Source organism: Pelophylax lessonae (assembly GCF_965119305.1).
Source record: "Pelophylax lessonae genome assembly, chromosome: 10".
Taxonomy (NCBI): Eukaryota; Metazoa; Chordata; class Amphibia; order Anura; family Ranidae; genus Pelophylax; species Pelophylax lessonae.
This window is the reverse complement of record NC_138777.1, coordinates 205,521,896-205,545,827: the sequence shown is the minus strand read 5'-3', so window position 1 is coordinate 205,545,827 and position 23,932 is coordinate 205,521,896. Positions and strand designations below refer to the sequence as shown.

General features: G+C 46.0%; 1 protein-coding gene across 1 annotated transcript in view; it reads right to left on the bottom strand.

Moving 5' to 3' along the window:
* The window catches only part of LOC309565289 (uncharacterized protein), a 153,258-nt gene that overhangs the window by 48,910 nt on the left and 80,416 nt on the right, over positions 1-23,932 (bottom strand). The window contains exons 17-26 of the mRNA XM_082270189.1: positions 21,214-21,367; positions 20,270-20,383; positions 18,868-18,963; positions 18,164-18,304; positions 14,358-14,435; positions 11,944-12,091; positions 10,159-10,308; positions 9,929-10,001; positions 8,037-8,218; positions 1,958-2,162 (exon numbers count right to left, since the gene is read on the bottom strand). Of these exons, the coding sequence (XP_082126315.1) occupies positions 1,958-2,162; positions 8,037-8,218; positions 9,929-10,001; positions 10,159-10,308; positions 11,944-12,091; positions 14,358-14,435; positions 18,164-18,304; positions 18,868-18,963; positions 20,270-20,383; positions 21,214-21,367 (1,341 nt within the window). The remainder of the gene's footprint in view (positions 1-1,957; positions 2,163-8,036; positions 8,219-9,928; positions 10,002-10,158; positions 10,309-11,943; positions 12,092-14,357; positions 14,436-18,163; positions 18,305-18,867; positions 18,964-20,269; positions 20,384-21,213; positions 21,368-23,932) is intronic.

The following is a 23,932-nucleotide window of genomic DNA, read 5'->3' as shown; positions in this document are numbered from 1 at the left end:
GGTTGTTAGGCAGGACGTAGACCCAATAATCTAATCAGCAGCTCCTGCGGGGGTGGTGCTACATATGAATCCTACGAACTAAGACTAAAGCTGGCCATACACTAGCCGAAATATCATTTTCCAAAAACAAAAAATCGGCCGTGAGAGCAGACGATCGTGCCATCATGTAATGACCGAATTTCGAGCGATAAATTGTTCAGTGGACTTAAATGAATCCATTTTTCGTTTAGTTTGTCACATATGCCTAGTGCAAACAGGTCGGCCGAGAAACACCCACAAGAGTTGAAGCTGCTATAGCTGCAAAAGGGTGTGCAAACTCAGTATTGAACCCTACAGACTAAGACTTGGATGCCTTTAAAGTTCATGTGAAGCTCACATTTGTGAGTGGAACCACTTGAGAAGATTTTTTACATCACAATTTCTCACTGTTTTGAGCACATGGTGGTTGTGTATGGACATTTTAAATTACGTTTTTAAGTTGATTTTTGATAAGGAATTTATGTAAAAGGGAGCGCGGTTATTATTTGGTATTTTTCATTACATGCACTCACTGCAGTGTAGGCTGCACATCATTGCTCTGGACTGGCCCTCCAGTTGGATCAGTTTATAGCACAGTAGGGTCTTCTTAAAGAGGATCTTTAGCCTTCTGATCTACTGGATAACATTGCGCACCCTACCCTTCTTACAGGCAAATCTCTTTATTTACTTTTATTTAATTTTTTTTGTACCTTTCTTGGGAAACACAACCCTGCAATGTCTCTATTCTTACCTAGGTAAGATTGGCTTTGCAGCACCCGCAGTCTCCTGGGATACCCACCTCATGCATCCCAAGAGGCCTGTAGCTATTCTACTGTGCATGCGTTGCCCCTTGTCCTTAGGAGGCTGGCTGTTTCTTACCAATTTTTGTAGACAACCCCCTGATGACGCATTGTGATCAGGAGGCCGGCTGCAAGAACCCAGAAAAGAGGGCTGGCCTCCTGATGACATCACTGCAGTGGATCCCTGAAGGACACGCTGGATTGCTGAGCATGTATGTTTTCTGTGCACAACCCTGCAAAAAAGGTAACGGGAGGCGGGGTGGAGAACATTTGAGGAAGGGGTAAAGTGCCCCTATAAAACAGAAAGTATTCTCATGTCTTATTCCATCACATATCCCAAAAATAGGAAGATTATCCTTCATTTCAGGACAGTGGGTGGAGCCTTACGAATCATTGCTAAACACCAGATTGGTCAGATGCACATCCAAAACTGCTGGATTATAGTGCACGGCACGTACAGTCAAATACTATAGAGCCATTTATTCCAAACTGCATTGAGATGTTTCAGGCTCATTGGCCATCACCAGTGCAGTGTTTGGAAACCATGGCTTCTAAGGAGGAAGACTTGGGATCCAATGAGACAATATAACCATACAGATGAAAGTGAGAAGGGAGTAAAACAATCAAAAAGGCCTCCAACCGAACCAGTGCATTCCACTGTAAAGCCTTCCTAAAATAGAAGGTATTCACAGATCTCACCGATTTGGTTGGAGGGATTTTTGATTGCTTTAGTCCACTCTGACCAGAACATGTATGGTTATACTGAGCAGATTTCTGATGGTGACAACAATGGACTATCCCTGTATAATGTGTATCTGTGGGCTGCTTATAGTCACCACCAAGGGGAACAATAGAACATGTAACAGGGTGGCAAATTGAAGAGAATTGTTACTCTATCAAAGGAAGTGCCTGAGCAAAGATCTGCATGGCAGGATCACCAGGGATTATTTTAATGAAAGCTGCAGAATAGTCTGAAAATCTTTGGCATGACATTAACTTAATCAGTGACTGATTGGTTCTACTTTATTATAATTTTTTCTATCTTTAAGTAAAGAGTGACCATGAGCAGCACCTGGTCAATTAGCTCCTGTCTCTTCTCCAACAACCATCCCCCCTCCCCCTCCCCCTGGCTTACTTACATGGAAGGCTGTTCGGTGGCCTCTCTCACCCCATTCCAGCTTTCTGGGGGTCCTGAGGCTGCAAAGCGTAGTGGTCCCACCGGAGGCTTAGCAAAGGGGATCCCATAGAAGGCGTGCACCGCTCTGTCTGTTTCTTTGAGCGTCACCGTTTTGCCGAGCAGTTTGCCGTACCGCGTGCTCACCAGGGGCCTTCCATCCTTACCTCCTGCCATCAAAGCAAAGACACAATTCATTGAGTGATATTGCTGTTCAAGGAGAAGAGCAGGAAAAAGGTGGCTTAGCATGAGCGAGAGGGAACATTCTCTGATTTACACATTGCAATGTAGCACTCTTTAGTGTGCGACTATTGTTAGTGCAGGCAACTTTAAGTTATGACTTATGTTGGGTCAGAGTTACTGTAGGTCAGGCTGGATTGCTCCACAGAGGCAAGTCTCTTCTTAACTCTATTCTAGGATCTAGAAGTTTGGAGAAGTTTCTAGAAGTTAGTGGGCAGAGGCCAGGAGGGGCGGATCTGCATACTTCAGGGAACTTGGCCAATCCCCTCACAGGGTGGCTTGTCAACCCTTTATTATGGGGGAGCAATGCCAGCAAGAGGGTCAGGTGGAAGATGGAGTGCTGAGGAGGCTGTCGGTGGCCTAGGAGGGGTCCTCTAGGTCTCCAAGCTGGGCTCTGGCTGGTTTGGGAAGTTCCTATCAGCATCTTGGTTTGAGAAGGAATCTTGCCTGAGGAGCAGCAGGGGGCAAAGAGGACAGAGTAATTACATTAGCACACCCAGGTATTCATAAGGGGAGAGCCACATGTAGCAAGCTTTCAGGAGGACAGTGTTGTGCTTAATCCTTCCTATTCCTTGCCCTGGGAGATCTTCAGAGCAGCCAGGTGGGATGGAGGACAAGCAGCCAGGAGGGCTGGTAGTTCTTGCAGGCGATATAGCTAGGAGCAGTTCTACAGAGGAGAGGAGATACTCCTAAGGAGAGCTCCTAGTCCTCAAGGGACTTTTGCTTTAGATTACTAAAGACTGACGTTATCCAGAAGGGAGGACAGGCCAGGATTTTGTACATAGGGAGGAAGTTGTTTCCATTCATTGTTTCGGTTAAGCTGGGCATCCCATAACCTCACTACCCCATCCAAGTTATTGCACCTATTAAAACAGCAAAACCAAGCTCAGAGACTGGTTCCTTGTGTCTAGTGGAAAGCGGAAAATGCTTGTTGCCTGGCTGTGCAGAAAGACGGAAACCAGTTACCAGCAGCCCCTGTGGGGGTAGTGCTACACAAGGAGTCCTAAGTTTTCTACTTTCCACGATCATCACTAAATAACAGCTAAGAGATTGGGAGGCAAGCTATGGCTCAGCCCAGCCTCACCTTTGTCTCACTGCCCAGCTACATGTACATAGATAACCTCTGCACAGATCTCATCAAACATTCCAAAGGTCTAAGCCCACATTTATAGGTCTGTATATAGGACAAGGGCCAGAAAAATAGGAACCCGCTACTGGGAAAACATCTGGCTCCAATGACAACTGACATGCATGTGAAAAGATTGCAGAATGTGTTAGGGATTGTACCCGCTTGCTGTGTATGGGGGGCAGCGAGGACTATGAAGTGGTGCAAATGTTGCAGAGTCACAGTCGATCTGACCTCTCTCACACAATACCCCCCTGGGTCACATGACCAAACTGTAAAAGATAATGTGGTCACTGACCATGTCTTGTGACTTAACTTGTGGGATCTAAGCTCCCTAGCCATTCCTGTAAAGCTCTGTACACCTGCTGTGCCCATTATGAGGGGTTTTCACCATCCCTGTGCTGAGTTTCTGAGTCTGTAGAGCTGCTGTGCCCATTATGAGGGGTTCTCGCCATCCCTGTGCTGAGTTCATGGGTCTACACATCTGCTGTGCCCATTATGAGGAGTTCCCACCATCCCTGTTCTGAGTTTTCGGGTCTGTACGCCTGCTGTGCCCATTATGAGGGGTTCCCAACATCCCTGTGCTGAATTCCTGGCTCTGTCCATCTGCTGTGCCCATTATGGGGAGTTCACACCATCTCTGCACTGAGTTCCTGGGTCTGTACATCTGCCGTGCCCATTATGCGGGGTTCCCACCATGTGTTGATTTCCGGGTCTGTAAACCTGTTGTGTCCATTATAATGGGTTACAACTATCCCTGTGCTGATTTCTCTGGTCTGTAAACCTGCTGTGGCCATTTTGAGGGGTCCCATCATCCCTGCACTGAGTTCCTGGGTCTGTACACCTGCTGTGCCCATTATGAGGGTTTCCCTTGGAATAAAAAAAAATTTGCAGCAGAAGAATGACTGTGGTGGGGTGAAGCTAAGAATACTACTACAGAATGCAGGAGATTTAAAAATACAAAGAAAAAAAATACTACCAGCCAGTCTCCACCCACAACTGAAATATCAGCCCTTAATCCAGGACCATGGATAAAGGAGTACCACCAGTCCCCCTGTAAGGGACCTGGGTCCAAGTCCCCCTGCGTGCCCCCACCACACACAGTGGTGCCAGCTCCTCTCCTTCCCACTAGCAGCTACAAACACACAATAGGAACCTACAGGATGGAGAGTGGGGGAATGTCATATTTACCAGCCCCTTCCTTTCCTTAGTGAACACAATGAGTGATCGGTACCAAATCACTTATTGTGTTCATTCATACCTGAAGCATAGTAAAATGTGTTTATTGGGGGGGGGGGGGGGTTTGTCAGGTCGGCTGTATGGGGCCGCTCGGTTTCTAATAGCAGCCCTGCCCTAATCACATTGAACTTAACCTATTTTGCTGTATAATTCTTTGGCATGGTGATTTGTTCATTTAATGTATGCATACCTCCCAACAGTCCCGGATTCTGCGGGACAGCCCCGGGTTTGCACAACCGAGGAAGGAGGAATGATAGCCAATCTGTCATCATACTCTTGCCTCCACATTTGTCTGTCAGTATCTTACACCGACTGTCATTTCCAATTCTGGGCGCTCAACATCCACTGCCTGACACGCCAGTTCTCTGATATCTGACAGGTAGGTGATCTCTCTGCTCCTGCTGCACCTACACACATTCTTCTCCCCTGCAAGCTCTCCTCTCAGGATCAGATCATCTATTCTCCCTTGGTCTACAATTTATCTCCTCCATGTCATCCTCATTCAGCCACATCAGTTCTCTGCTTTCCTTCCCCACAACTAACAGTTCCAGCCCCGATACTCCTTTCTCCCCGGCCCGCAGCATCTCAGATCCTGATACACAACTCCTCTTCCCAGTCATCAATCACTCCTGTCCTGACACAGAACACCTCCGTGTTCCCTCCAATGGATGCTTACTGCTCTTCCCTACCAACAGGCAATCTGGTTCAGTCGCCACCAGTCCTTGTTTCCCCACCAGTAGATCCTGTTAGACTCCTCCATTCCCTCCATAATTCCCCCGATAATTCCCCCATCCACAGCCCACCTCCCTCCACTTTACACTGTAATCCAGCCTACACTCTCTCCCTCCTAGCTGTCTGCATCCTAGGCTTACGATCCCTGTCCCAGTCCCTATCTATTTAATTCATATCCCTGGAATACCCCTCCCAATGACCCCCCCCCCCCCCCCCCTTATCATGTAAAGAGGGATTCTAATGTTAAAAGAGAACTGTAGATGCTAAGCAGAGAGCTCATGGCGCAAAGGAGAGACCCCTGATGTGATGGGGTCTCCAGATGTGAAGGGGGGACAACCCATTTTAATGGGGGGCTCTGATAGGAAAGGGGGACTGCTGATTTTAATGGGGGACTCTGATAGGAAAGGGCGACTGACGATTTTAATAGGGGACTCTGATAGGAAAGGGGGACTATGATAGGAAAGGGGGACTATGGATTTAACTGGGGGACTCTGATAGGAAAGGGGGACTATCGATTTTAATAGTGGACTCTGATAGGAAAGGGGGACTGCTGATTTTAATGGGGGGCTCTGATAGGAAAGGGGGACTATGGATTTAACTGGGGGACTCTGATAGGAAAGGGGGACTACCGATTTTAATAGTGGACTCTGATAGGAAAGGGGGACTACCGTTTTTAACGGGGGACTCTGATAGGAAAGGGGGACTGCTGATTTTAATGGGGGACTCTGATAGGAAAGGGCGACTGCCGATTTTAATAGGGGACTCTGATAGGAAAGGGGGACTCTGATAGGAAAGGGGGACTATGGATTTAACTGGGGGACTCTGATAGGAAAGGGGGACTACTGATTTATAGGGAATACTGATTTTAGACATAGAGGGTTCCTGATTTTAGGTATAGGGGGGTCCTGATTTTAGGTATAGGGGGTTCCTGATTTTAGGTATAGGGGGCTTCTGATTTTAGGTATAGGGGGCTTCTGATTTTAGGTATAGGGGGCTCCTGATTTAGGTTGTCATTGCTGATGTGAAAGGGGGACTACCGATTCATAGGGAATCCTGATTTTAGGTATAGGGGGTTCCTGATTTTAGGTATAAGGGGTTCCTGATTTTAGGTATAGGGGGTTCCTGATTTTAGGTACTGTATAGGGGGCTCCTGATTTTAGGTATAGGGGGTTCCTGATTTTAGGTATAGGGGGTTCCTGATTTTAGGTACTGAATAGGGGGTTCCTGATTTTAGGTATAGGGGGTTCCTGATTTTAGGTATAGGGGTTTCCTGATTTTAGGTATAGAGGGTTCCTTATTTTAGGTGTAGGGGGTTTCTGATTTTAGGTATAGGGGGCTCCTGATTTAGGTTGTCATTGCTGATGTGAAAGGGGGACTACCGATTCATAGGGAATCCTGATTTTAGGCATAGGGGGTTCCTGATTTTAGGTATAGGGGGCTCCTGATTTAAGTTGCCATTTCTGATGTGAAAGGGGGACTCTTGATGTGAAGGGTGGGGGTTTTGATTTGAAGGAAGGGACTCCTAATGTGAAAAAGGGGGAAGGTGGGACTCCTCAGGTGAACAGAGGACTCTGATGTGAAGGAAGAAACTGCTGATATGAAGGGGGAACTCCTAATTTTAAGAAGGGACTCCTGATGTGAGGGGTCTTCTGATGTAAGCGGGAACTAATAGTGTGAAAGGGGGGTGGCTTTAATGTGAAGGGGGACACCTGATGTGAAAGGTCAGACTTCTGATGTGAAGGGGAGATTCTGATATAAATGGTGAGGAAGTATGTCAGTGAGCCTCTCATTCATAGCCCAGAAATGAGGGAGTGTTTTGTGGGTATAAGGACTGCGGACTGAGTACTGTATATACCATATGTAGGCCTAAAGCAGTATTAAACCCCCAAAAAAGAAAAAAAAAAACATTTTAGTTTTCTTTTTTATGCTTTTTTCTTCCCTCTGTTTTTTCCTTGTGATCTGTCCAGTAACACATCTCCTGTATTAAAGCGCCCCCACTTTGGATGAAGGAACATAGGGGGCACCTTTAGACAGCAGCATTGTCAGTCTAGGGGGAGGGGAGTGGTAAATGGACTAGCGGATTTGGATACACTAACACTTTATAAGGTGTAGCGAACAGATTTTTAAAGGTCTTATATAAATAAATAAAAGCTGATGATTGTAAGTACCCCTGTCAGTAGTAAAAAGTTTGTCTCAACACTCTGACTGCTACATCTGCAGGGCAGCTTGTTCTTTTGAAAAAACAACAGCTGTACTGGCTGGATCACCAGGTGAAAATAGAAGAAAGTCTAAAAAAGAAAGAAAACGAATACATCTAAGAGGTGGTAAACTGAAACATAATAAATGTTTGCTTTTAGGTTTAATACCGCTTGAGACTCTATTTAGCCATGCTCCTTCAAGCCACCTTAATATTAAGCGCATTTTAGCCATGCCCATTTTTGTCGCGATGGGCTTTGCATGTCTTTTCCATCCCTAGGTTTCCATTATTCTCAAGCAGGGCTGGGACAAGGGGTGGGCAGGAGGGACGGTTGCCCTGGGCACAATGGTTTATTGCAGGGATGTGGGGGCGCTTTGACCCTAACCCTAAGGGAAGGGGGGGCGCAGTTTGGCATCCTTGCCCTGGGCGCTGGATGACCTTGTCCCGGCACTGTTCTCAAGTTCCAAAGTTGGGAGGTATGTGTATGTTCCAAAAGAACCTAGAGCTCACCGTGCTCTGCTGCCTCCCTCTCTATCTTCTGAATTTTCTCAGGGAGAACTTTGGTCCAAAATTCGTACTTTGTGTCTTTCAGTCTCTGAGCCGCCTTCTGCTTCGGCTGAATATCAATCTGCAGATAATCTTCATCCTGATCATACTGCGGCCACTCAGCTAGGCCGGGTCCATTGGGGTTCCTAAAATATGACGATGAAAAGAAATTATAATCAGTATAAAAGGGACAGTGAAGAGGAAAATTCTGCATCCGAGTTTATATAGCTTTGACATATACCGCAGTTCTGTACAGAAAACAGTGAACCGGTCACATCAGTTTCTGCAGCAGAGGAGCTTACACTCTATTAGTACAGACAGACAGATGTCTAGATGGTGATTGTGGATTATAGGAGGAAACCTATTTTATCACAGCAAGGCATACATAGACTATATAGATAATATTAGGCAGAGTGGGTCCCACTGTTGAATTGATGAGGCCGGGCCTCTCTACAGGAGGACCGGTGGTACCCCCTTATCAGCTGCACTGGGTGCGGAACTCAAGATTCTAACTTTGCAAGACAAGAAGGTTAACCACCTAGGTAGGGCTGGCGCTACCTATAGGAAGGTTAGGTGCCAGCCTAGAGCGCACTGTTCCAGCACTTGGCTCCAATAAATATCCTGGCAGGGGCACGCTGGCTGCACACTTCTCCCTCCCTGCCGCTCCCTATCGGCACCTGAGGACGCCGCCTCCCCCCCACCGGCACTCTGTGGCCCAGAACAGACTGACCAATCGGGTGCTGCCCTGGGCAAGCATGGAGACAGTCAGGTGGCAGAAGGTGCAGGTGTTCTAAAATGTTCCTCGACCTATGAAAATTCTCGACCGCATCATCTCCGGTGTGGCCGCGTCAAGAACAGCTGATATCACCTCAACAATGCGCATGCGCAGAGGATATTCATGGGTCGAGGAATATTATAGAACTGATCTGCTACACTGTAGTGAAGGAAAGAGGGAGGGGGAGATAGATCGGGGTTGGCAGCAGTGGGAGGGGGGTCTAAGTCTGTGCTTGGAGAAGAGGGGGTGGGGTCGGCTGTGCATAGCATTGTATGGGAGGTCGAGGAAAATGATAGAGCTCTGTCTCCCGAACACTCCATATATAGCGCACTCCGCACACTTTATGTAGCACACACCGCAACCCGGCACTCTTTATGTAGTAAAAGAATGTAGTAAAAAAACTGCAGACCCCTGCATTCTGTGCATTACACACTCCTAATGCCTGCATTCTGTGCATTACACACTCCTGACCCCTGGATTCTGTGCATTACACACTCCTGACCCCTGCATTCTGTGCATTACACTCTTGACCCCTGCATTTTGTGCATTACACACTCATGACCCCTGCATTCTGTGCATTACACACTCCTGACACCCGCATTCTGTACATTACACATTCCCGACCCCTGCATTCTGTGCATTACACACTCCTGACCCCTGCATTCTGTGCATTACACACTCCTGACCCCTGCATTCTGTGCATTACACACTCCTGACACCCGCATTCTGTACATTACACACTCCTGATCCTTGCATTCTTTGCATTACACACTCCTAACCCCTGCCACCTTCACCATATGCATGGGCAGGGGAAAGGGGTGGGGTTAAGTGGAGAGCCAAGGGGGCGGCAAAATGTTTCGCCTGGGGTGTCAAAAATCCTTGCACCAGCCCTGCACCTAGGTAATATGAAGGGCTCCCTCCCCCATCTCCTGAGTGTGCACAACATTATGAAATAACAGAGCTGCATATTTTTTTAAAGGGTCACAGATAAGCCTGCACCATTTATACATATTCATGGCTGGACATTCACATTGTGGTATAAATCTAACCATGACCACATCCCCAATTATTTGCGTCATACCCGGTCCGAGCGAAGTTGGCCCAGTATTTCATGACGTTCTTACTAAGGATCTTTTCGTCTTTCTCCGTCTGGCCTGGTGGAGAGAAGAGAAGTGACACAATCTGGAAGCTTCTACAGATGCTAAGATACAACCAAGTGAAAACCAGATATCAGATGGTTCATAGATGACTGATCACTGAATCAGCCTAGAATTCTGTGGGGTGAATGGTAGAAGGGGCAGTACCATTTACCTGAAAAGAGAATATCGTCATCAAGGAAGGGTCCTCCGATCACGAAGAAAAGCTCATCGCCATGGTCAGCCTTCACATAATCCGGCTTATTATCTTTAAAGATAGATGGACGACGGCGGAACTCGTAGAAGTAGACCGGATATCCAGAATCTGTGAAAGGATGATGGTTTAAGCCTGGTTCACACTGAGGCGATTTCAAATGCGACTTGGGTTACATAGAATTGTATGATGATGGAAAAGACAATTCATTTCAATAGTGCCTGTTCACATCAGTGCAACACAACTGTGATTAGACTTTATTTGACTCGAGCTACTTTGGTGCGATTCAGCACAAATTTGTGCCTCATAGACTTCATGAAAACACATCAATGCATCTACACACATTTTTTTTAAGCGCTTCCGGTGCGTTTTTTTCACACCATCTATCCTGCCAACTTCCCTTTTCTGCTGCTCCATCGCCTAATCGAATAGGCAGGGCTTCAAAGACTTACTAGTATCCCTGGACTCCCTTCAACTGGAAGCATCCTTCTGAGCCCTTCAGCTGCCAGCATCCTCAAGGTCTCTTCAGTTACCAGCATCCCTGGGCTCCTTCAACTAACATCATTCTCATGTTCCCTTCAAGCTACCGGTATCCTCAGGCTCCCTTCAGTTGCCAGCATCCTCGAGCTCTCATCAGATACTAGCATCTCTGGGTTCCCTACAACTGCCATTACTCCCGGGATCCCTTCAAATGCCCTAATCCCCAGGCTCCCTTCAACTGCCATCATCCCTGGGCTCACTTCAATTGCCATCATCTCTGGGCTCCTTCAAACTACCATCATCCCTGGGATCCCTTCAACTGCCATCATCTTTGGGCTCCCTTCAACTGCCATCATCCTCGGGCTCCCTTCAATTGCCATCATCCCGGGCTCCCTTCAACTGCCATCATTGCCAGGCTTCCTTCAACTGCCAACATCCCCAGGCTTCCTTCAACTGCCATCATCCCCGGGCTCCCTTCAACTGCCATCATCCCCGGGCTCCCTTCAACTGCCATCACCCCCGGGCTTCCTTCAACTGCCATCACCTCCTGTCTCCCTTCATTTGCCATAATCTCTGGGCTCCTTTCAGCTGCCATCATTCCTGGGATCCCTGGAACTGCCATCATCCCTGGGCTTCCTTCAATTGCCATCATCCCTGGGCTCCCTACAATTGCCATCATCCCCGGGCTCCTTCCAGCTGCCATCACCCCTGGGCTCTCTTTAATTGCCATCATCTCTGTTCTCCTTGCAGCTGCCATCATCCCTGGGAACCCTTCAACTGCTATTATCCACTGGGCTCCCTTCAACTGCCATCATCCCCGGGCTCCCTTTAACTGCTATTATCCCTGGACTCCCTTCAACTGCCATCATCCCTGGGCACCCTTCAACTGCCACCATCCCTGGGCTCCTTCCTGCTGCCATCATCCCTAGGATCTCTTCAACTGCCATCATCCCCAGGCTCCCTTCAACTGCCACCATCCCTGGGCTCCTTCCTGCTGCCATCATCCCTAGGATCTCTTCAACTGCCATCCACCCTCAGGCTCCTCCAGCTGCCATCATTCCCGGACTCCTTCCAGCTGCCATAATCCCCAGACTCCCTCCAGCTGCCAGCATCCCCGGGCTCCTTCCAGCTATCAGCATCCCTGGCAGCTGATGGCAGAAGGATCCTTACTTACTTACAGATTCTCAGGTCTGATGGTCAGTTGCTGCAATGTATGAGTCTGTCGGATTTTTTGGAATATTAAAATTATGACTGTCCCGAACTCACCTCTGTGAAATTTTGCTGTTTTCAGGGCTGGCATTACAAATATAAAATCTCCGCACAGGTCCAGGAAGCGGTTTCGGACTTCAAAGGGATCCATCTCATCTCCCAAATATTCCTCGATCAGCAGAGGGAAGACAGCACTTAATGGTCCCTGCAATGACGGAGAAATTACCTAATGTTCATTGCCGACAAAAAGGCCACCATGCATACAACCAATTCAGGGAAAACTAACTTTCAGCTGTTTTTAGCAGTTTCAGTGTTTTTTAGCCATAAATTTAATTTGGCAATAGCCAATGAGAACCCAGTAAGATGATCTCTTATTGGCTAAAAGACAATCTCGGATTGCCTGTTATAGGTTACTCTACTTTCACATTCTCCCTGCTCTTTGCTGCATGTTTCTCCCTACTATCAGCGGTCAACGTGCAAGAGCTGGATGATGTATCCAGCCTAACTAACCAGGAACCAGTCACATTAAAGTGGCATGAGACATACTGTACCTCATAGAGCAGTGAAGTCCAGAGATGGGACAAGGGGTAGCCAGGAGGGAAGGATGCCCTGGGCACAATGATATACTGTAGGAATCGAGGCACCTTCCCTTACAAGGTTGACAAGAGCAGTGATAGCGTAAGTGATTTTGACAAGTGAGTGACTGCTGAGCATAAGATTCCCAAAAGCTTGCACATAATGAATGGGAAGGGCACAGTTTGGCATTTTTGCCCTTGGCACTGGGTGACCGTGTCCCAGCACTGGTGATGTTGCTATATTTTTGTGATCAGCCTGCAGTGAACATTAAAAATTTTTTAGCTCACCTATGTATCTTTACATAAATGAATCATTTTTAAATTCTGCCAAAATAATCAACTGAAATAAGTCTAATCACTGAATTTATGCACCCCAGCTGTAAGTCAGATCAGGCTTAAAGTTGAATTGGCTGCTCTGCAAGTTGATTAAAGAATTGGGAAGGCACCCATGTGGCCTCGTAGTTTGGGGACAGCTCAGGGTGGGTGTCACCAGTGTGTGATGTCACAAGTAATAGGAGAGCAGCCAGTGGCACAATGTCAGCAGAAGCGCAGGATTTGAGGACTATCGTCACCTATCACGAGAGTGTGTTGTCATGAGTAGTCAGAGAGCTTCCAGGAGGCGGGGCAGTGGCACAATGTCAGCAGAAGTGCAGGATCTGAGGACTATTGTCACCTATCATGGGAGTGTGAGGTCATGAGTAGTCAAAGAGCTTCCAGGAGGTGGCGCAGTGGCACAATGTCAGCAGAAGTTCAGGATCTGAGGACTATTGTCACCTATCATGGGAGTGTGATGTCATGAGTAGTCAGAGAGCTTCCAGGAGGAGGGTCAGTGGCACAATGTCAGCAGAAGTGCAGGATCTGAGGACTATTATCACCTATCATGGGAGTGTGTGGTCACGAGTAGTCAGAGAGCTTCCAGGAGGCGGGGCAGTGGGACAGTGTCAGCAGAAGTTCAGGATCTAAGGACTATTGTCCCCTATCACAAGAGTGTGATGTCACGAGTAGTCAAAAAGCTTCCAGGAGGCGGGGCAGTGGCACAATGTCAGCAGAAGTTCAGGATCTGAGGACTATTGTCACCTATCACGAGAGTGTGATGTCATGAGTAGTCAAAGAGCTTCCAGGAGGCGGGGCAGTGGCACAATGTCAGCAGAAGTGCAGGATCTGAGGACTATTTTCACCTATCATGAGAGTGTGAGGTCATGAGTAGTCACAGCGCTTCCAGGAGGCGGGGCAGTGGCACAATGTCAGCAGAAGTGCAGGATCTGAGGACTATTGTCACCTATCATGAGAGTGTGAGGTCATGAGTAGTCACAGCGCTTCCAGGAGGCAGGACGGTGGCACAATGTCAGCAGAAGTTCAGGATTTGCACACAAATAGAGCTTTCTTTGGGTGGTATTTACTCACCGCTGGGTTGTTAAATTCTTGCTAAAAAAAAAAGAAAAAAGGCCAAACATTTTGAAAAAACAAAAAAACAAAAAGCCTTTTTCATAGTTTGTTGTAAAATTTTACAAACAGGTAATTTTTCTCCTTCACTGATGTGCACTGATGAGGTTTCACTGATAGGCACTGATGAGTCTTCACTGATGGGCACTAATAGGCTGCACTGATGAGGCGGCACTAATGAGGAGGCACTTGTGGGGCTGAATTGATGGGTACTGTTAGGTGGCATTGATGGGGGACACTGATTGCCAGCACTAGTGGTTTACTGTTAGGACTGCACTGATAATCAGGACACTGATAATTAGTGCAATGATTATCAGTGTACACGTCCCTTGTACACAAGCCGGTTCTCGGCTATAGCGCGGTCGGCAAGTGGTTAAAGTGAAAGAATAAAACAAACTAAGCAATGATGATTTACACAACATGCATTGTGAATGTACATGAAGACGTTTGTACCAGGAAGGGGTTGCTCTGTAGTACAGCGGTTATAGTTTCTCTATCCATTCCTTCCACCAATCCGCTCAAATTTGTGGCCTGCAGGGGAGGAGGAAAATCAGTAAGGAGATGATTATAATGAACAATAACTGATTCATTTTAGCCCAATTATTTCTAAGGTTTAAGGATTTTAAAATTGATGATTTAGATCTTTTTTGGACACAATATTTAAAATTGTTGCTCTAATAAATATTCTTACATTTCCTGCTCTTCTTTGAAAACAAATATAATGTGTGTACAATGTGACAAAGCCCTCACACCTTCTAGACGTGCTCAGGTCCTCCCGATACATACCACAAGTAATCTGAAAACAATTTAGCACTTCTATATACAAATATATAATAAATCTATAACCCACTGTGATCACTAAATAAAATTATTGGGTGAACTTATAAAATATGGTTGCGTAACTCTTCGTCCATCAAAACTGCATGTAAAATTATTTCCGTGCAAATGGGGCAAAATCAAGTGTTCTCAGCCCAGAGGCATAACTTGAACCTTCCGGGGGCCCGAACACAAGAAAACACAAAGGCCCCCTGACCCAAATCTAGGGTCCTTCCCTCTGAGCTCGGGAACCTTTACTCCTGTACTCCTGTTGTGGTGCCCCATATTATGGTTCTGCAGCAGGACCCTTTTATGTTCCTTACATTAGAATCCCCTTTTACATCAGACTTCCCCTTTACAGTACATCAGAGTCTTTAGGGTTTGCCTTAAAGTGCAAGGGGGAACTCTGGAGACCCTAATGTAAAAGGGAAACTCTGCAGACCCTAATGTAAAAGGGGAACTCTGCAGACCCTCATGTCACCAGAGCCCCCTTTACATCAGAGTTTGCAGAGTTCCTCCTTACCTCGGTGTCTGCAAAGTTTCCCCTTTCACTGTAAAGGTAAACCCTGCTAACTCTGATGTAAGGGGAATGCTGGGAACTCTGAGGTAGGGGGGGCTCTTACATTAGAGTTCCTCATTACACAAGAGTCTGCAGAGTGAGGGGGGGGGGGATTATAGTGTGGAGTTGTTTTTCAACCTTCCTGTTCCAACATGACTGCGCACCAGTGCACAAGGCAAGGTCCATAAAGACATGGATGAGTAAGTTTGGGGTGGAGAAACTTGACTGGAGCTTCTGGAGCTCAAACTGCTGAAAAAAGATACTGCAAGTTCTGATAGAAAGGTGTCAGAACACACAGTGCATCGCAGTTTGTTGTGTATGGGGCAGCGGAGCTGCAGACCGGTCAGGATGCCCATGCTGACCCATGTTTGCAGAAAAAAGCGCCTACGATGGGCATGTGAGCATCAGAACTGGACCCCAGAGTAATGAAAGAAGGTGGCCTGGTCTAATGAATCATGATTTTTTTTTACATCATGTGGATGGCCGGGCGTGTGTGCGTCACTTACCTGGGGAAGAGATGGCACCAGGATGTAGTATGGGAAGAAGTGAAGTAAGCAAAGAAACAAACAAAGAAAATGCGGTTCTTTGTCTAGTGCAGTCCACGCCTCAATGGTTCCGGGACATTTTGGTGGCAAAGAGGGACCTGCTCATCAAAATTTTATATCTGATTGGTGTATATATATATATATATATTTATTGGGGTTGATTTACTAAAACTGGAGAGTGTAAAATCTGATGCAGCTCTGTATAGAAACCAATCAGTTTCCAGGTAATTTTGTCAAAGCTTAATTGAACAAGCTGAAGTTAGAAGCTGATTGGTTACCATACACAGTTTCACCAGATTTCGCACTTTCTATTGTGTCATAGTTACACATTAATTACTGTGATATCTCTTCTTTTTTATTTTGCTATCACAGTGGGTGGTGGTTTCATTGGATGTAGAAGCACTACATTGTTTTTTTATTATGTTACATGTAGCACCCTCCTAGGTAGGTGCTAGGACAAAGCATATATGTGGCCCTGTCTGCTTATCAAGGGGGCCTGATCTATTAGCTAATCTGTCACATGCTTCCAGGTGTGGTCTGTTGCGCCTGGGGAGTCTCCCCACTGTATCCAATGAGGGATCTTATTGGACAGTGGAGGAAACCTTGCCGATAGCACGCCAGGGTTTATGGCTGTCCCAGTGGGTGGGCATTGCTGCAATGCATCCTGGGTTTGGAAATAAATCCTTAGGGACCATGTGAGAGTGTCTTTTGGCGGGAGCATCAGTCCCAGGAGGAGGTGGACGGCTGTCTCTCCTCCTGTAACAGTGAGAAAGTGGTCCAGGCAGTCGGCCTAGGGACAGGAGGTTGAGCTGGGCTGAAGGGATCCAGAGTTGCTGACTGAGTGGAGCTGCTGGGCAGAGGTCTTCAGGAAAAACAGTGTCGTGAGTACTCAAGATCTGCTCAGGGGTCTGCCTAAGAGAGGGGACCACTCCAGTGAGGTCAAAGGGGATCCAGGAGCCAGCTAACCAGGAATGCACAGTAAAGGGGGTGCCAAGCAGTAAAGCCCTGAAGTTTGGGGAGTAAAGGGAGCGCCAGGAAGGGCCCTGAAGTGTTCAGCAATATAGTTTGCTTTAACCACTTGCCGACCGGTCACATTGACCGTACTGCGGCAAAGTGGCTCGACTCCTCCCCCTGTAGGCGCGCTCTCGCTGTTTTCAGTCACAGCGGGAGTCGGGCCAGGGGAGGAGCGGCGGCGATCGAGTTTGGAGATCCGCCCGCTTGTGTAAACAGAGCGGGCGGACCTCCTAAGTGACAAGGAGTGACAGATTGCAGTGTTCAGCATAGCTGAACATGCGATCTGTCCCTGTGTCACTCAGTCACCTCCCCCCACACACGTCAGTAAGCACCAGGCATACATTAACCCCTCCCTCTCCAATAAAATTAACCCCTTCCCTGCCAGTGTCATTTTTACAGTAACAGTGCATATTTATAGCACTGATTACTATAGAAATGTCACTGGTACCCCCAAAAGTGTCAAAAATGTCAGTCAAGGGTCCGATCTGTCCACCGAAATGTCGCAGTCCCGCAAAGAAAATCGCAGATTGCCCCCATTACGCATTAAAAAAAAAAACACCAAAAATGACAGAAATCTTTCCATTAGTTAGTAAACGCAATAACTTTTGAGCAAACAAATCAAAATACGCTTATTGTGATTTTTTTTACCAAACATAGGTAGCAGAAAACAAATTGGCCAAAAATTTAAAAAAATTTTGATTTTTAAATTTTTTTGGGGGGGAATTTCATATAAAAAAATGTTAAAAATATTATTTTTTCAAAATAAACGCTCTTTTTTTGTTTATAGCGCAAAAAGTAAAAATCGCACAGGTGATCATATACCACCAAAAGAAAGCTCTGTTTGTGGGGAAAAAAAGGACTTAAATTTCGTTTGGGTAGGTGTCGCACGACAGCGCAATTGTCAGTTAAAGTCGCACAGCGCCGAATCGCAAAAAGTGGCCTGGACGTAAGACAGTAAAATCCTCCGGTGGTAAAGTGGTTAAAGTCAGCTACCTCAGGAAGGAGTATTCTGTGGAGGTCAACCCAAAAACACCAAAGAAACTGGGCTGAGGTCTGAGGTGAGGTGTCTGAGATGCTCACACTTGAAAAACATGCTGAAAGGTACTGTTGTTGCTAGCGGTAACCCAGGGGGACCCACACTCAGCAGCTCCCTTGGGAGTAGTGCTACATACATAAAATTAATATTTAATAAATAAAGATTTGATATGGTGCACCCAGGACACTGGACTAGAAAAGCAATAAATGGCAGAATTCCCCTTTACATACTCCTGGAGCCACCTGCAATCTATGATATCAGTGGAGCCGTTACGGAGCACATCTCTTACCGCGGGGATAACCCAGCCGAATTCCTGCTCCACCACACCCGTTATAAACGGAACCGGATTGTTTTCTTTATCTGCCAAGATCTGCTCTGCAGATTTTGGGAAGAAGACGCCATCGACAGTAGCTGGGGGAGCCACAAATTTCTGTAGGGACAGAAAATGAAATTGTTACTCAAGGGGGAACCCCAACCACAGAGCATGCTGAAACATGTCACTATTGTTTTTTTGGTGTTTTTTAAGGGTAAGGGACTTTAAATGTTTGCTGAGAGCTATGAAACTCCTCTCACCTTTCCTGAACCTATTTTTGCGCTAAAAAAAAAAAGGGCTCCTCGTTATCTAGGGACAGGACAATAGATATTGAGGAACATATGGGCCCCAACCGCCTGTTTACCACAAAAAGTCATGTGATCACCAGGTCATGTCAGTTCCAAAATGGTGATCGCATTACTTTTTTCAGAAATTATACAATGGTTTTTTTTTTATGTTTAAGCCAAACTTAAACTAATTGGTAGCCATGGTAAAATATTAGATTAATTTTAACAAACTTTCAGGAAAAATGTTAATATAAATGAAACAACATCAGTGGAACAGGAAAACCGCCTACACTAAATGAAAAAATGGCCAAACCTCCAAGTAATATCCATTGGGTTTGGTGTCACAGGCAGTATCCATCTATGAAGTACATTATATAGTAGAATATACAGTACCATCGCAGCAATTATGGAAATTATTTCCTCTTCAGATTTTGCCTTCAGACAATCCACCAATGACGCCACATCACAGCCAGAAATGTTGGCGATTATCTGCAACAACAAGATGGCGTCCCATTATAGGATAGCCGAAGTTCAGTCAGGTGTGATGTCATTTCTGAATACATGAAAATTTTTATCTAAATGTAAAACAATTTGGGGACCCGGGCAAAATAATATTCACCATCTTCCTACTGCGAGCTTCCTATCCCATCTCCCCATCTCAACCCTCTCTCCTCATCTCTATCCTCTCTTCCCTTCTCCCCATCTCTATCCTCTCGCCCCATCTCAACCCTCTCTCTTCATCTCTATCCTCTCTTCCCATCTCCTCATCTCTATCCTCTCCCCCCATCTCTACCTTCTTCCCCCATCTTTATCATCTCTCCACTTCTCTATTCTCTCTCCCCATCTCTATCCGCTCTCCCCATCTCTATCCTCTCTCCCCATCTCTATCCTCTCTCCCCATCTCTATCCTCTCTCCCCATCTCTATCCTCTCTTCCCATCTCCTCATCTCTATCCTCTCTCCCCATCTCTACCTTCTTCCCCCATCTTTATCATCTCTCCACTCCTCTATTCTCTCTCCCCATCTCTATCCTCTCTCCTTATCTCTATCCTCTCTCCCCATCTCTATTCTCTCTCCCCATCTCTATTCTCTCTCCCCATCTCTATCCTCTCTCCCAATCTCTATCCTCTCTTGCTATCTCTATCTTCTCCCCCCATCTCTATCATCTCTCCACTCCTCTATTCTCTCTCCCCATCTCTATCCGCTCTCCCCATCTCTATCATCTCTCCCCTTCTCTATCATCTCTCCCCTTTTCTATTCTCTCTCCCCATCTCTATTCTCTCTCCCCATCTACTTACTCTCTCCCCATCTCTATCCTCTCTCCCCATCTCTAGCCTTTCTTCCCATCTCTATTCTCTCTCCCCATCTCCTCATCTCTATCCTCTCTTCCATCCTTCTCTTAATAGATATTCTACACACATACATACATACATACATACATGTGTCTGGTAACATTCCATGGCTTTCTGAGATTACCCAGGCATGTACTTCACTTGTGATGATCGTTCGATGGAGTCATTGGCTGGTGAGGCACTGGCTAGTAACAGAGCCAGATACAACTCCTACATTATTTAGTGAATAAACAACACATCACCAGAGTCTGCAGGTGGAGCTGCATCAGATTCAAATCCACCACACACGTGTCACACTGCCAAGAGACATGTGTCTGCAGAGTATCTATGATGTTTTTTATGACCACCCCTAATTGTCTTTCAGTAACAACCAACCAGGTGATTTCACAGCTAAAAAATATTCTGTACGGATATTGCGTATTCGCCACCATCGCTGGGACTTACATTCCGCACAAAGCTGGTCTCCTCGGCAGACTTGGTGACCAGCCCCGGAATAAGGGCCACACCACTTTCAGCAATGGCTCGGTGGAACAAGCCCTTGGCTAGTGGGGACAAGACCTATCAAGGAAAGATAAGAAGAGATTAGTTACAATGTATCACACTGGGGAAATGTCCAAGAGAACCTGTCAGAAGAAAAGTATAGGAGCCAACATTGGTGATTTGTCTGTAGTGCAGGCTCCAAGGCTGTCATCCTCATCCATGCTCCATTACAGAGGTCGCCAAACTTTCTAAACATAGGGCCAGTTTATGGTCCTTCAGACTTTGAGGGGGTAGGAGTGGCCAGTGTGAGTAGAAAATGCCCTGTAGTCAATGGAAGTAAACAATGCTCCATCACTGGCATAACTGGGACACATAGTACCCCATTGTTGGTGTCAGTGGAAGGAATAGTCCGTAGCATCATTGGGAGGTATAGTGCCCCAAGGGTTGGATAAAGGAAAGCAAAGGGCAGCATCTTGCCCCTGGGCCACAGTTTGGAGACCAATGCTCCATTATGAGGAAACTAGTACTAAGAGAAAGAGATAGAGGCTTTTAATGCTGACCTCTTTAGGAAAATTCTAGTTTCCTGGTTGTTTGTGCTCCTTATGCTTTGAGAAGCTGCCCTGGATCAGCATGAAGATTAGAAAATTGACATCAGAATTCTTTATCTACAGTACTTATTCTAGGTCGAAGACTTAGAAAGTACTGAAGCCACTGGATCAGCATGGCTACAGCCAGGGATAGTGTTTTCATAAGAGGTCACTGGCTTATTCCAGCTTGGTGACTCACCAGGTGGCATAGGGAGGATGGGGATGATGGTTTTGGAGATGACACCTTTGAAAACAAGTCTTTTTTTTTTTTCTTTTTTTCTTTTTTATTCTACAGAAAAAAAATGTTTCTTCTGCACTTACCAACGCGGAGACGCTGACTCCTCCAGCGGACTCTCCAAATATTGTGACGGAATCTGGGTCACCCCCAAAATCTGCAATGTTCTCTTGCACCCAGCGCAGTGCCTCCACCTGATCCAGGAATCCATAATTTCCTGGAGCTTGGCTGTCCCCGGAACTAACAGATGAAAAACAGAGGTCATGGGACAAGTCTATAGAAAATGGTCTCCCAGAGCAGAGGTCTCCAAACTGAGGCCAAAAGTTATACTGCTACATATCTTTGATAAAAAAAACAAATAGATATATATTATTTGGTCTTTGTGAAGGTTATAGAGTCTACAAGCTATGGTGCCAATCATTGAAAATTGATCACAACTGATGTACTGCCGGCCTATCTCATTTCTTCACACACTAAAGGCCCATACACACAATAGGAAAATCGGAAATATAAAATTTCGTCCGACCCACGAACTGACGATTTTCGGATCGTTAGTATGGTGCTTTTCTAATTTTTGTACTACAAAAATTGGATGTGCAGGCTATAACATTTTTGAACACAACGTCTGATTTTCATTTAATTAGTACAGTTTTCGTCTGGAAAAAAATCATAAGAGCAAGACTAGGCATGCTCGGAAACGAAAGAATACATACACAACAATTCAAAACATGACATCACTTCAAGTTGAATTTTGTCGTAAAAGAATTTTTGTATGAAAGTAACGTCTTCACTTTTGATATGAAAATAGCAAGCAACAAAAAACAGATGAAAATTTGTCTGATAATCTGATAGTGTGTATGAGGCTTTACAAGCAAGGAAGGTACAAATACCTCCCAAATGACCCATTTTTGGAAAGTAGACATTCTGAGGTATTTAGTAAGAGGCATGGTGAGTTTTTTTAAGTTGTATTTTTTCCCACAATTCTTTGCAAAATGAAGATTTTTTATTTTTTTTCCCCCAAAATGGTCATATTACCAACTTATTTCTCACACACTATATAGAAATACTTGCAACGACACCCCAAAATACATTCTGCTACTACTCCTGAGTATGGCAATACCATGTGTGAGACTTTTTCACAGCCTGGCCACAGCCTGGCCACATACAGAGGCCCAACATGCAAGTAGTTCCTCCAGGCATTCTAGGAGCATAAATTTCACATATCATTTTCTGACAACCTATCACACTTTTGAAGGCCCTGGAGCACCAGGACAATGGAAACACCCACAAAATTACCCCATTTTGGAAAGCAAACACCTCAACATATAATCTAGGAGATATTATGAGTCTTTTGAACATGTCATTTTCTTTACATAAAATTGTCCATTTAGAAGATATTTCTAACACATAGAATGTACATAGCAAAAATTACACCCTAAAATACATTCTGCTACTCCTCCTGAGTATGGCGATACCTTATATGTTGGACTTTTACACAGCCTGGCCACATACAGAGGCCCAACATGTCAGGTGTTTTAGGAGCATAAAATACAAATCTTATTTCCTGATTACCCATTACACTTTTGTGAGGCACTGATAAGCACTGTAGTAGCACTGATGTGGCATGGATGAGCACTGATGTGGCATGGATGTGGCACGGATGAGCACTGATGTGTCATGGATGTGGCAAAAATGAGCATTGATGTGGCACGGATGAGCACTGATGTGTCATGGATGTGGCAAAAATGAGCATTGATGTGGCACGGATGGGCACTGATGTGGCATTGATGAGCAGTTATCTGGCATGGATGTGGAACGGTGTGGCATGGGTGAGCACGGATATGAAATGGATGAGCACTGATGTGGCATGGATACGGCACAGATGAGCACTGATGTGGTACCGATGTGGCACGGACGAGCACTGATGTGGCACGGATGAGCACTGATGTGTCATGGATGAGCACTGATGTGGCATGGAAGTAGTACAGATGAGCACTAATTTGGCACGGATGAGCACTGATGTGGCATGGATGTGGCACAGATGAGCACTGATGTGGCAGGGATGTGGCATGGATGAGTACTGATTTGGCACGGATGAGCACTGATGTGGCATGGATGAGGCAGGAATGAGCACTGATGTGGCATGAGTGAGCACAGATGAGGCATTGGTGGGCACGGATGAGGCATTAATGAGGCATAGATGGGCATGAATGAGGCACAGACTGGCATGAATGAGGCATGAATGAGGCACAGGTGGGCATAATCAAGGCACAGGTTGGCATGAATGAGGCACAGATGGCATGACTGAGGCACAGACTGGAATGAACGAGGCATGATTGAGGCACAGAAGAGCATGATTGAGAGGCACAGATTGCATGATTGAGGCATGATTGAGGCACAGGTGGGCATGATAGAGGCACAGATTGGCATGAATGAGGCATGGCTGAGACACAGATGGGCATGATTGAGGCACAGATTGCCATTAATGAGTCATGATTGAGGCCACGGATGAGGCACAGATGGGATGATTGAGGCACAGATTGGCATGAATGAGGCACAGATGGGCATGATTGAGACACAGATTGGCATGAATGAGGCAGGATTGAGGCATGGATGGGAATGATTGAGGCACATATTGGCATGAATAAGGAATGACTGAGGCACAGATGGGCTTGAATGAGGCACGGATGGGCATGAATGAGGCACAGATGGGCATAAACAAGGCACAGATTGGCAAAAATGAGGCATGATTGAGGCACGAATGAGGCACATATGAGCATGATTGAGGCACAGATTGGCATGAAT